The sequence below is a fragment of the Frankliniella occidentalis genome, unplaced genomic scaffold (assembly GCF_000697945.3).
Source record: "Frankliniella occidentalis isolate FOCC.00 unplaced genomic scaffold, Focc_3.1 Scaffold117, whole genome shotgun sequence".
Taxonomy (NCBI): Eukaryota; Metazoa; Arthropoda; class Insecta; order Thysanoptera; family Thripidae; genus Frankliniella; species Frankliniella occidentalis.
In genome coordinates, this window is record NW_026267245.1 from 730997 (window position 1) to 743848 (window position 12852).

General features: G+C 35.9%; 4 protein-coding genes across 7 annotated transcripts in view; 3 read left to right on the forward strand and 1 right to left on the reverse strand.

The window, feature by feature from the left end:
• Positions 1 to 10: 10 nt before the first annotated feature.
• Positions 11 to 2622, forward strand: LOC113209887 (cytochrome P450 302a1, mitochondrial). Its single transcript, XM_026427645.2, has 9 exons — positions 11 to 216; positions 290 to 519; positions 611 to 851; positions 949 to 1127; positions 1219 to 1408; positions 1480 to 1654; positions 1808 to 2056; positions 2141 to 2347; positions 2429 to 2622. The coding sequence occupies exons 2-9, from the start codon at positions 297 to 299 to the stop codon at positions 2537 to 2539; spliced, it is 1575 nt and encodes a 524-aa protein (XP_026283430.1). The 5' UTR covers positions 11 to 216; positions 290 to 296; the 3' UTR covers positions 2540 to 2622.
• Positions 2623 to 3038: 416 nt separating this feature from the next.
• Positions 3039 to 5224, forward strand: LOC113209890 (pyrimidodiazepine synthase). 4 transcript variants are annotated; one of them, XM_026427649.2, is made up of 7 exons: positions 3039 to 3179; positions 3612 to 3683; positions 3881 to 3986; positions 4066 to 4288; positions 4523 to 4643; positions 4723 to 4838; positions 4930 to 5224. In XM_026427649.2, exons 2-7 carry the CDS (start codon positions 3644 to 3646, stop codon positions 5062 to 5064), a joined length of 741 nt encoding a protein of 246 aa, XP_026283434.1. In that variant the 5' UTR covers positions 3039 to 3179; positions 3612 to 3643; the 3' UTR covers positions 5065 to 5224. The 4 variants fall into 4 exon arrangements, with proteins under 4 accessions (XP_026283434.1, XP_026283435.1, XP_026283439.1 ...); XM_026427650.2 differs by lacking the exon at positions 3039 to 3179 and adding an exon at positions 3215 to 3376; XM_026427654.2 differs by lacking the exon at positions 3039 to 3179 and adding an exon at positions 3324 to 3477.
• A 137-nt stretch (positions 5225 to 5361) lies between these two features.
• On the forward strand, positions 5362 to 10226 carry LOC113209913 (uncharacterized). The gene is made up of 17 exons (XM_026427677.2): positions 5362 to 6241; positions 6386 to 6534; positions 6630 to 6687; positions 6764 to 6937; positions 7019 to 7169; positions 7257 to 7433; positions 7513 to 7608; positions 7684 to 7806; positions 7885 to 8039; positions 8138 to 8351; positions 8426 to 8551; positions 8631 to 9082; positions 9152 to 9284; positions 9367 to 9452; positions 9520 to 9640; positions 9728 to 9810; positions 9898 to 10226. The coding sequence occupies exons 1-17, from the start codon at positions 6129 to 6131 to the stop codon at positions 10121 to 10123; spliced, it is 2637 nt and encodes an 878-aa protein (XP_026283462.1). The 5' UTR covers positions 5362 to 6128; the 3' UTR covers positions 10124 to 10226.
• A 101-nt stretch (positions 10227 to 10327) lies between these two features.
• The window catches only part of LOC113209914 (extracellular sulfatase SULF-1 homolog), a 10872-nt gene continuing 8347 nt past the window's right edge, over positions 10328 to 12852 (reverse strand). Inside the window, exons 11-13 of the mRNA XM_052270324.1 lie at positions 12521 to 12757; positions 12193 to 12292; positions 10328 to 12104 (exon numbers count right to left, since the gene is read on the reverse strand). Coding sequence (XP_052126284.1) covers positions 11954 to 12104; positions 12193 to 12292; positions 12521 to 12757 — 488 coding nt within the window. The 3' untranslated portion in view covers positions 10328 to 11953. The remainder of the gene's footprint in view (positions 12105 to 12192; positions 12293 to 12520; positions 12758 to 12852) is intronic.

The window sequence follows — 12852 nt, forward strand, 5'->3', positions numbered from 1 at the left end:
GGTTTTATATTTCAATCCGAATACGGTGTTCGCTGATGTCGGCTGCTTCAGACCTGACCTAAACATTGGTAACCGGATTGTTCTTGCCGGAGTGTTATTGAAAATATAGAAACTGAGCAAATAACACGAAGTATTGTGTCTATGGACTGGAATTTAGAGAGTATAAGCATGAATAGTCGTTTTGGTGTGGACAACGTGATTTAATATTTGAGCAACGTACGTCGCAAATCTATATAAGGTTAGATTTTGTTTAGAACGATGTTACAATAACTTTTATTCCAATTTCCAGTGCTTTTATGTATAACATGGCTCTTCAGTGTGGTCCAAGTAAAATTGGGTTCTGGAAAAATATCATTGGTGCAGTTAAACAAGTAAATTTAAACTTGAGTAAAAGGAGTCTCAGTTCCTCCTTGAGTGAACCAGAACAAGAGCAACTCACTCAAGATATCAAGCCATTCGATGAAATTCCTGGGCCAAAGTCACTTCCATTCATTGGAACCGTATATCTCTACTCATTGGGTAAGTTCAGCTCTCCTCTCTACACACTCTCCTATTTTTAAACAAGTTTTGGCAAGTGCTGGCTTCTAATTAAAATTGTGCTCTTTTCAAGGGGTTTATTCTTTTGAAAATGTTATTGAATCTGGACGGAAAAAGTATTTAAAATATGGCAGAATAGTTCGTGAAGAAATTGTACCAGGTAAACATACAGTTTGGATATTTGATCCAGAGGATTATAAGCAATTGATTTTGTATGAAACCACTATGTTTCCATCTCGAAAAAGCCACCTTGCTGTTGAAAAATACCGCAAAAGTCGTCCAGAAGTTTACTGTTCTGGAGGTCTCCTTTCCACGTAAGTCATCAATTTTTGTTATGTGTTTTCTGGTGTGAGCACTGACTTCATTGTTTTCTACTTCCAAGTTTATTCTGTATTCTGTTTCGTTGCACAGCAATGGAGAAGAGTGGTGGAAATTGCGGCGAGAATTTCAGAAGGACTTTAGTGCTCCTCAGGCTGTTCAAGCTTATTTGCCTGCAACTGACAGAATAATAAAAGAGTTTGTAAACAGACAGTTACTTTTTCCTTGTGATTTTGACTTTATGTTTGTTCTATCTAGGCTCTCTCTACAGTGTGAGTTTTCTCTCTCTTTAAAAAAAAATTGAAGTGATAAGAACTTTTTACGCAAACTTGTAATTCTTCACTAACTTTTGATATTTTACAGTAACATGTTTAATAGCATTTGATGAGGAATTTGATTCCTTTTCTAATCAACAGTTGAAGTATGATTCCCGCTCCTCTCAATTAATTGAAGCTGCTTTTACTGCCAACCAGACTGGGTTTATGATGGATCGTGTTGGCTTCCAAACAAGACTATGGAAGCGATTTAGTGAGGCATCTCTGTTCATTGAAAGGTATGTAACATAACTTGTTGACCACAAGCACCTATGGTTGTGTATTTACAATTAACCAGTAATACTTTTAGTGTTGCAGTAGAGTTGGTAAAGAAAAAGAAGAGATCTTTAGAAAAGTCCAACCCATTAGAATATTCAGAAGATTATGTTCCCTCCTTGCTTGAGCTTTATTTAACAATGCCAAGCATAAACTATAAGGATGTAATTGGAATGACTGTGGACTTACTTCTTGCTGGAATTAACGCAGTACGTACAATTCTGATTGCTTAGGAAGTAGAGGAAAATGTTTCTGTGAATTTCTATTAATATTGAGTTATGTATTATATAGTATGAGTTACAGGTTCCTCCAGCATTTTCAATTGGTGTGTCTAAACAATAATTTTACTTTTGACTTTTCAGACTGCATTTACTGCTTCTTTTGCACTTTATCACCTTTCAAAAAATGAGAGAGTCCAAGATATTCTTAGGATGGAAGCCAGAGATCTCCTGCAGTCTCCAGAACAGGCAATAACACCAGAGATTTTGTCTAGCGCTCATTATGCCCGAGCTGTTCTTAAAGAGGTTCTTCGATTGAATCCAATATCAGCAGGTGCTGAAAGGCTTCTTACAGAAGATATTGTGTTATCTGGGTACCATATACCGAAAGGAGTAAGTGGCAGAGTTTATGTAAATATGCTTACTTTATGTTTTCTGGGAAAGGTTTTATTTGACTTTTATCACTTTGACTTACAGACTAATGTTGTTACTCAAAATCAAGTGTCTTGTCGTATGGATGATTATTTTGTCAATCCTGATGTCTTCCTACCAGAGAGATGGATGAAAGGAAGTCCTGTGTTTGAGAAAAGCAATCCTTATCTTGTATTACCATTTGGTCATGGCCGACGTACATGCATTGCTCGCCATCTAGCTGAACAGCAGTTGCTAATATTACTTTTAAGAGTAAGACATCATGTCCTTTACATGACTTCTAGGTATATTTCTGTATGTGCATCAATGTGTTATATGGGGAATGTTTTTCAGGTTGTTCGGGATCACATGATAAGATGGAATTCTGAGAAACCTCTTGGTTGCAAGGCTATTCCTATTAACAAACCGGATCAGGTTGTTGATTTGTCTTTTATGAAAGTGTAAAGGACATCTCTACTTAACAATTGGTCCTATCTTGTGCGTTTATTAGTTAGAATAAAATAATAAAACAATTTTATCAAATTGCATTATTGCTTTCATCTTCTTTTTTTTTTTATTGCCCTAGAAAATTCCATAGAACTAGATTTTCAAGGAGAAATTAGAGATGAATAGAGCACTCGCTGACACCTTGAAATCTTGAACATACCCAGTAAACACGAACCACTCACTTTTTGTAGTAATTTAACAGTCAAAACCTCTCAAATAACTAAAAGTGAGTGTTCGCTTTGATTTTGTACTTGTACTTCCCCTCAACGCTCTAGGCTAGGCAACTAAACACTCCATAAGAGCCCGTTGCGCCGAAATGGAAATTTTAACCCTTTCTATTGCTACTATTTGAGCTTGATCGGTATATTTTTCCTATATTTCACAAAGATTCCGCTCTAGTAGGCCTGGACATTCCCATAAGTAGTCCATAGTCCAGCAAGGTGAGCGTTCCCCCTCCCTCTCTCCCGGCATGTGGGGGCGAGGGGAGGGGCGTTGGGCGGTGGGGTTGTGTGTGGGTGGGAGGTTGGAAAAAGGAAAAGCTGCTGGGCTTCAAGTGGTTTCTCAAGAGAAGTCGTCGAAGTTCAAGATTTTGTGAAAGGTATGGGGTGATCGTGACTGTGCAGAACTGGTGCAAGAATGATCGTTATCTGTAAGGACTTTCCGGTGTTGACCAGAAGTTGCTTGTCATATCCTACTGAAAACAACAGTGGCCTCAGCGGCCGAACCCCTTGCCCCTGTAGTCCCCAGGTTGCAACTGTCTATCTCTAGGCCAACATCTCTATCGACATCATTTCGGTAACTTGTAACAGCTTGAATACTCACATTACTCACATTCGGTTGTTCATTCTTGATTCATAGAGATGAAGCTTTAGAGGTTTTACCTTTACAACAATTAGGTTATTGAAACATAAATAACGTCACCCATTTATTGTATATATTGTTTTTATAGTTCTTGAGTTGAGTTGTAGTTCTTTTACATTGTATGCTATCTTGTTATTTTATTTTCAGCAATTATTCACATTTGTTTCAGATCTTGCATTGTGATCCTGTTCTGATCTCACAATGAGTCAGGTCTTTGGTAACGGCCGCCACCTGTCAGTGGGTAAGTTGTTACAGTTATTACCTGTTTTGTGTTGCTTCATCCATTTTGTTTAAACAATTCCACCTTTGAAAAACTATAAGAACTCTTACATGTTCTTTTTAAATAAATGTAAATGTTAGCTTTTAGAGCACATTCATATTTTGAAAACTGGGCTTTTATCATCATTAATAATTTATATACCCAAATTAAATTTTCAGGTAGTACTGCTCCCCCTTTAACCAAAGGGAAACTTCGACTTTACAGCATGAGGTTTTGTCCTTATGCCCAACGAGTTCATTTGGTTCTTGATGCTAAAAAAATTCCGTATGTATATTTTCCACATGTCTAAAATCTCTCAGCAAAGTATTATTAAATGATTAAAATTTATTCATATGCCCTTCAGGTATGATGTCGTCAATGTAAACTTGTCTGCTAAGCCAGAATGGCTTTTTGATAAGCATCCGCTGGGCAAAGTTCCAGCAATTGAATTTGAGGATGGAACTGTGCTGTACGAAAGTCTTGTTCTTTGTGAATATTTAGACAGCATTTCGACTACTAGACCTCTTGCAAGTTCAGACCCTCTTCAACGGGCTAAGGATAAACTTGTAATTGAGCGGTTTTCGCAGGTACAGCATTTTATATCTATACTTATGATTCTTCCCAGCGAGCAATCATCAACCAAAATTACAGTAAATTGACGTAATTTTGTTGAAATTTCGTCAAAACTGACATTTATACATCAAAATTTCATTCCTGATGTAGGATTGACGTCCAATTGATGTGCCTTCATTGTGCATTGCTCGCTGGGTTTGTTATCCTACAGCCAAATTTTTCTTATCATTCACTATTCTGTTGTTTAGTTCATTGTTTTGTTCTACAAAATGTATCAAGATATAAATGCTCTTAACTCAGATGATGTATTGCAATCATTGGAGGAATTTGAAATTGAGCTGACTAAAAGAGATTCTCCTTATTTCAGTGGTATGTGTGTTATTTTCAAATTTAAATTGTTTAATGTTACAGACTAGCTGTGCTCTCATTTCCTTAATCATAATTTCAGGAACTCGCCCGGGTATGGTTGACTTCATGATTTGGCCCTGGTGTGAAAGAGCAGATATGCTAACTATTATGGCTGGAGACCGATTTTCCTTGCCGGAAAAGAGATTCCCCAAACTGGTTGGTTTTTCACACCTTGCCGTTACTATTCCAGTTGTCTTTGATTTTACTATTGCAAATGTATTTTTATTTTATCAATTTTATGTTCTAGCTCCAATGGAAGAAATTTATGAAGGAAGATGAGGCAGTGAAATGCAGTTATTTAGATGTCTCTGACCATGTCAAATTCCTTAAGTCCCGTTTAGCAGGAACTAATGATTATGATATGCTTGTAGCATCATTGTAAAATTTGAGATTTGTGAGATTTTTATCTGCAAAAACTCTGTTGTTGGATATTGTTCAAGTTCACTTTACAATATTAAATTTAATATCTTATCAGTGGCTTATGTTTCAACCTACATATTATCATTATTTGCTTTATAAATAACTAACATAAATTTTATTGATTTGGTTGTTTTTGATTTTCTGTTTGCCTTTAACAAATATACTCCAAGAGCTCTATTCAGTGCTGAAAATTTCACTTTTATAGCTTCTTTGGAAGGGAAAAAGTGAAAAGGGTAAGAGGAAAGGTGTAGAGGCGAGTAGCTTCTATCCCAGAACACAAATGGAAAAGATTAAAATTTAACAATATTCTCTCTAGAAAATAAACCAGTTTTAGATGTTCAGACTGGTTCTCCAAGTGTTCAGATCAGGGAGTGAGAGGGAAGCCACAGGCGGACGATCTGACCAAGCCGCTGAAGTCAACATGCTAACGCCGCATCCCCTACCATTTAAAACTCAAATTGGGATCTGACTTTGATTTCAGCGGCTGAGTCAGATCGTCTATTAGACCTCACCCTACATTACAACACGTCAGAAACAGTCATACGTACTTACATACACGTGCAACTTGCTGCTTGTTGGTCTAAACAGGGGAAAAGACTTGAAAAGAAGTGTCAAAATTGCATGAAAGTTTGAATTTTTGCGGTTACCACATTGTATTTGGAACCAGGATACACTGATGCCAACAGGCCTCTTCACATACTACGTAGCAACAGCAAGTACCGGACTTTGTACATTATTCCTCAAACCCCTCATGAATTGAGATTTTTTTTAGGGTTTTTGAGAATACACAAGGATTATATTTTCACCAACCCAATGGAGCTCAGATTTGTGCTGTTGCCAAGTTGTGAGCCAGAATCAACCAAGTCAAGTTGGTGTACCTGATGTTTATGATTTGTACAAATAGTGCCGCCAAGACGGATTCCTTAGGTTGATTTGTGTGGTTAGAAATGTGAAACCTTCCCGATTAATGCTTTTAGTTCCCCTTATTTATTTCAAGATAAATACAGTGAATGAAAAAGTAGCAGAATGGAAATAGTGGGAGATCTCTTTGATACTTGTGATGATGAACTGCATTCAGGCAAGGTGCCAGTGTCAATTCTTATTACGGCTATGAAAAATGAAATACCTAATTCAGATAAGTAAGTGTTTAGTCTTATATCATATTGCTTCTGATGATAATACTATCTTTGACAGATTGCTTCTTTAATCATATCATTTTACCCCAAGATTATTTTTTTTCAAAGACATGTTCTTAATTATTCATTTTGTCCCTTTGTGTTTAGTGAAAGAGAAGCAAATCTATTACAAGCTGTTTATGACCTTCTTGATCCACTGCAACAAGACCCACTCATTGACAAAGCTACATGGATAAAGGCCTGGCAGAAGATGCAATCGGATGCTGACTTAAACTTTACGGTTTCTCCATGTGACGGTATCTATGTTGTGTTTGCTTTTTGCTTTGATTTGTATCGTTTAAACCTCCCTGATATGATTCTTCTTTACTAATTTTTATCTACATGATTTTAGGGCTTCTTGATCAGTCGAAGCAGTCATATTGCTTTTCTCCTGGATCACCCTCAAGTTTGTTAGTTTATTGATATAGTAGAATGTCTTTCACCCACTCAAACTCTTTGAATCTTTTAAAAATCAACTTGTTTCAGGGAAAGTGAAACTGAAGATGTATTTATTTTAAAAGAAGAAAATGATTGTCTGAAAAATAATATAAAAATTTTGAAAGATCAATTACAAAACCAAGAAGACTCATTAATTCAAGAACAAACTGAAAGGAGAGAAATTGAAAAAAAATATGCATCCGCAGAAAATCAGATAATGAAGTTGGTGGCTGATTACCGATTTCATATTTTTACATTTATAATTTGAAAATTGTAAAATTTTTCAATATTTTTATTTCCCAGATTGACGAAACAAGTAAAATATCTTCAAGAAAGCAATACAGACTTACAGTCATCAATAGTTTCTTGTGAGAGGGAGAAAAACAAATTTGCAGAGCAATTTCATACTACTGAAAAGCAGCTCAGAGGACAAACAGCTGCTAAAAACAATGAGGTTGCCTTTTGACTACAAACTCTTTAGTTTAGGTGGAATTACCTAAATGAACCATCTTAATTAATTGTGATCATGTTTTTTTTTCAGATTATGATTCTTAACAAAGAAATCGAAGAACTAAACCAGACTAACATTGTATTAAAATGTGATATTGATCAACTTAAAATTTTACTTGATCAAACAGTCAAAGCCCATGGTGAGCAGATAAGGGAATACAAAGAAGCCATGCAAGCAGAAAGAGATGAAATCAGCACCAAAATAACTGTATGAAAAACACTCTGTGTACTTAATAACCTATTGTTTCTCATTATTCTTTTCTCACTTATTGGTTTTATCCCTCCAGCAATCATTCTCACATAGGAGGGATTTAGCTGCCCGCCTAGAAGAATGTGATTTCAGTGGTGTTGATCTCCAGTCAGAACTGCTGGAATCAACCAATGTAAGCTTGGTTGAATACTTATTACTAGATTACTAAATACCACTTTACAGAAATGTGCTTGTGTTTGTTTATCAGGTTGACATGAATAGTTGCACAGCTCATACACCAAAAATTCTTAGTGTTGCATCTTCTACTCCTAGAAATGTACATGTCAAACCTGCAGTTACTACATCTCTCCTAGAGGAAATGCAGGCCTTTGTATGTTTCATATTCTGAATTTTCCAATATTGTATTGATACAAATGACAATTATTAAAGTGTGTTTTGTTTTAAATAGGGATCAGGCATCGACAGCTCCAGTATACTAGACTGTAGCTTTGATGTTCAAACATCACAGCACCATAGTGGCAGTGAATCAGATGACAGCTACAGCAGCAGTGGTGTTGAAAGAGTACCTGATCCTAGACACTCTCCCAGCATTCCTCTCAAAGGGTACAGTCAATTGTGTTTTATTCATTCACTATATTACCGTACATTTCATGAGTTATGTGGTTTTTGCCAATTTTTTTAAATCTCTTTAAAATTTACAGCAACTTTGTACAATATGCTAAACAAAACGAATTCTCTGGCAACAGTTGTGAATCATTCAAAACCAGTGGATCTCAAGCACTTTTACAGGATAGACTTAGCAACAAAGCTAGACAACCCAGTTTAGGCGAGTTTTCTCCTCCGCCGCTTGAAAATGACGCTGATCTATTGTTAGAGAAAAATCAAACTATTTTACACAAAGTTGGACATATCGAGGTAAGTTAATCAAAAACATTTTTGAGTATGTTCAAATCTCAACAGCACACATGTAAGTTAATATCTTTTTGCAGTCATTCAAATCTCTTCAAACCTGTGATCTGATTAAATCTAGCCCTGAAAATATCAAGGCTAATCTTATTTCTTCTAGATCAGATGATGAATTTCCTAACGAATTACATCAACATGCGCAAATACAAGTATGAACAATGAAGTGATAGGTAATAGATTTGTATCTCAACTATATGTCAACTAAGTTGATTTTTTGCTTCTAATTAGAGCCATCATGCGAACACACAAACCATTATTGTGCAAATGTATGAAGTGGGAATTCAAACCTCCCCCTTAAATTGTGGTATGGAGATCCCAACTACTCACCTGCCTGTATGTGATGCGGGGACTCAAACTACTGAAGTATGTGAAGTGGAGACTGAGAATACTCATTATTATTCTGACATGGGGAGTTCAGACATTTATCCTCCGGTCTGTGGTATGGAGATCCCAACTACTCAGCTGACTGTATGTGATGTGGGAACTCAAACTACTGAAGTATGTGAAGTGGAGACTGAGAACACTCATTATTATTCTGACATGGGGAGTTCAGACATTTATCCTCCGGTCTGTGCGATGGAAACTAAAACCAAGCTTCGAGATGAATTTTCTGAAAGTGATTGGTCTCAAGATTGCGTTACGGAGAGTGAAAATGTTGCTCTGAAAAAGCTTGAAGCAAGGTATGGAGACTATGATTTCCCCCCCTTAAACAGTAGCAGTAGACTGTGTCTAACTTTCATTTGTAACAGTATTCTAGAGCTATCCTCAAATGATGGTTGTCAGTCACATCGTGAAATGAATGTCAACTCTTGTGATAATGACTTGTTTAGAGAAAAGGGATCTTTAACACATTCCAACACACGTTGCAAAGCAATTTATGAGGTATTCATCTCTACCAATATTTTTAGTTAGGATCTAGTGTATATACAACTTAAATAGATATTCCTTCATCATTATATTGCAGGGAAAAGATGAAGAAATTGAGTATGGAATTCATTATTTTGGCCATTCCAAGATTAGACGACATACCCCAGAAGATACCTTAGTCAAGTAAGTGTCTCCTACTTTTGTAATATTTATTGAATAATTTATCTTCTAAATCATCTTAATTTCACAGACTCCCCACCAAAACTCCTACTAAAGAACTTATGCCTTCACACAAAGTTATTTCATTTGAAATAGAAAATATATCATCAAATTCACCCATAAAATATTTTGAAGAGCAATTTGTTTCTGAGGTGGTACAACCTATCTATGTATTTATTGTTGAATTTTCAATTTTTTGGTCATATCTTTTTATTGTTTGTTTTCTTTCTTTTTTGAAGGATGCGTCTAATAATGATGTGGCACACTCTACAGTACAGAAAAACGAGTTACCTGCATTGAAAATGAACCTGTTCAAGCAAAGGTAAGACACCATCAATTTTTTAAAATTTATTTTCTTTCTCTTGGTTGCTGGGATTGTCTTCAATAATTTATCTCTTTTGTTTTGCAGATTAAAGCTTTTGTTAGCAGTGATTTGCTTGTCATGCCTTTTTGTCATGTTACTCTTTTGTTCAACTGTAGTACTCTCGGTGGGAGTCTTAGAAACAATAACGCAATCAGGTGTCATCTCTGGCACTACTCCTAGGTGGGCTGCTCCAAAGTGGATTTCACAATTTACTTACCTTGTCAGACCTTTTCTTAAAGTAGAGGAGAGAACGAGAGAACCTATTGTGTGACACTTGCTCTGCCTTTAATGAGTGTCACGTATCTTTTTCCTTTTTTCTTATACCTATAACAGTGCCATTTTATTTTTATTTAGAATAAACAAATGAAAAAGTTTGAGTATTGTTTTGAGGAATCAACTCACTTTTATGTAGGGTCTGATAGACATTTTAAATATTCTGGGATAGTCATACCAGGACGCAAAAGATGCAAATTCATTGGATTTGTAATTATTTATTAACAATTTGCAATGGAGGGAAGCAGTTTGATTTTTCTTAAATATCTCCTGTACAGAAGAATAGGAAACATATATGGCAGTTTAGTATTAAATAAATAATAATAATAAATTATTAACTTCTATGTACATCCACGCATTCATTGCTGCTTTTTTTTAAATGGATTTCAATCTGAATCAAAGCAAATTTGTACTTCATGGCAAGCACTTAATAGATTACAATAATAGATGTTTTTTCATCAAAAATTATCTTTATGTTGTCATTAGGTGATTTATGCCTTTAACACGTTGAGTCCCAGGGGGGGTATCATTCACTCCTTATTGTGTCCATACGTGTGGTCATGTGGGACTCAACGTGTTAATTGTCTCTATGGAATATAAAACATGGCTAATTAATCTCCGTAAGACTTACATGCACTGTTTCAAATTACTTCAATTCTTTTTCACAGTTATCTTAAAGCTCTTTGTCTTTTTGAATAAGTTGGTTTTAATCAATACTTTACAGCTGTGCTGTAGCAATTTTACCTTTTCTACTACTGTGATTGAAATCAATAGTATAGGAAAGAAACCAAAATCCTCAAAGGTTTAAAACACAATTGTAGGTAACTTTCTCTAAATTTTTGAATCTTGCTACCTAGAAACTGCCAGTAAATTTTAAATACTCTTTTAGGGCTGGTAGTCTACTACACATATTTCAAATCTATGTTAGGGTTAAAGCCCTTTAGATGACTAATGTGGACGTTAGCCAACTAACAGGCATCAACCATGCCATCTATGTGTAACTATGATATTTTCTAGAGCAGACCAATTGCCTTTTTAACCTAAGTAACACATTAAATGAGTGACCAGACCATTCCATTATTATCACATATGTCTAATATATCTCTTAAAAGAACATAAATAATTTATAACAAAACAATGTTTTAAATACTACAGTTTCTTACAGGATGAAGCATCTCTGAGGAAGCCTCTGTTTATAGGAACATTACCCAGTTCAGTGCTTTCCTTTTCAGGAAGGAATCAGAAGTCTAAGCTAAGCTCATGGGGGGAAAAATTAGAAGGATGTGTCGTCTTACTAAATACATCGTCATGTTAGTAAGTAGGCCAGAGTGGTATAAATTTTCAAGCCCGTTGGGTCTAACAGATCACAGATCACACAAATTTCATTCCATATTTTGCACAGTCTGTACAGAGAGAAAAAAGTGATGATATGAATTTCAGTCAGCAGCATGAAAGTGAAGAAGCACAAAATGAATGTAGATGTATAGTTGACCGAACATTGAAATTTGATTACTTTCTAGCTAAATTATCCACTAAACCTGATTTAATTCGTTTTTGAAGAACCAGTTCTACTAGGGCAATGAAGATGAAGATGACTTCTGTATTTTACACACACATACATACATTATAATAATAATAATAGTAAAAATATAATAAAAAGATGAAAAAAGTCAGTCTTAACTGTGCTATCCAGGACTGATAACATGAGCATTTCTATAGGAAAGCTTCCTCCTGGAGAGACAATATTGATGCAGCATCACCCTACTGCTGGGCTTGCTGTCTATGATGCTGTCGGTGGCGCCGCTTATATCTATGCCGCTGAGAAATTTCAGTCAGTTCTTGTGCCCTGTGAGCTACTCTCCAGCCTACGTCTATTTGTTCGGGATGATGGCTTTCTGTTTGGTCTTCCCTTGCTACCTCGCCGATGCTGTGACTGCCACTGCTCATTTGATGCCCAAGGTTTTCTTCCACTCCAAATCCTATGAAAACAAAATATTAAAAGTTATCTGCTATTATAATGCAACAGAACATTTCTTTCAGAAGTTCCTTTGTAAATGGATTACTCACTTTGTGAGTTTTGGGTTGGCGTTGCCATTTGCTTTTTTTTGGTCAGAACTAGAAGCAGTATTTGAAGAGCCAAAGGGAGAGCGGCTGGTCACCTCTTCATCTTTGACCAAAGCATTAATGAAGTCAATAACCCAGTCCAAATTTAAGGAAGCCAGAGATAACAGCAGAAATAAACCGAAGTTTCATAGTTAGACAAGGTGCCAATAAAAATTTAACTTGATACAGCCATGTTAACTTTATGAAATACAGTGTGAGCTAAGCATGTAAAGCAGTTAGCAAGATTCTTGTGAGATTTAATTTTTACTTTTGAAAGGTAAGATCTTTTTACCTGAGTTTTCTGGGCGTTTCCGCTTTTTTCCATTATTTCGACCAAGGGCACCGCTTCTGCTGATAGAAGGTGATGCCATTGGTGCAGTAACAGAGGAGATAGGAGCAGGAGGAGCACCTGGTCCAACAGTGCATTGACGGCTCCCTTTGCATGCCTTTAAATGGGCTAATTGGTCTCTAAGATAAGATAACTCGCTGGAATTAAGAGTATGCACCCTGTTCCATTGTTCAAATGGATCTGTAAAAATTGGAAAGATAAATTTAATTTCAGAGCAATTATACAATGCAAAGCAAAGTATATGGCATTAAGAAACTGTATATTTTACCTAATCT

Coding starts and splice junctions, on each gene's coding strand:
- LOC113209887 (XM_026427645.2), top strand. CDS start 297: ATGTATAACATGGCTCTTCAGTGTGGTCCAAGTAAAATTGGGTTCTGG. Junction 1,409..1,479: donor GCATCTCTGTTCATTGAAAG/GTATGTAACATA, acceptor TAATACTTTTAG/TGTTGCAGTAGAGTTGGTAA. Junction 1,655..1,807: donor TTCTTGCTGGAATTAACGCA/GTACGTACAATT, acceptor TTGACTTTTCAG/ACTGCATTTACTGCTTCTTT.
- LOC113209890 (XM_026427649.2), top strand. CDS start 3,644: ATGAGTCAGGTCTTTGGTAACGGCCGCCACCTGTCAGTGG. Junction 3,684..3,880: donor CGGCCGCCACCTGTCAGTGG/GTAAGTTGTTAC, acceptor TTAAATTTTCAG/GTAGTACTGCTCCCCCTTTA. Junction 4,644..4,722: donor AGATTCTCCTTATTTCAGTG/GTATGTGTGTTA, acceptor TCATAATTTCAG/GAACTCGCCCGGGTATGGTT.
- LOC113209913 (XM_026427677.2), top strand. CDS start 6,129: ATGGAAATAGTGGGAGATCTCTTTGATACTTGTGATGATGAACTGCAT. Junction 6,938..7,018: donor GCAGAAAATCAGATAATGAA/GTTGGTGGCTGA, acceptor TTTATTTCCCAG/ATTGACGAAACAAGTAAAAT. Junction 8,040..8,137: donor CCCAGCATTCCTCTCAAAGG/GTACAGTCAATT, acceptor TAAAATTTACAG/CAACTTTGTACAATATGCTA.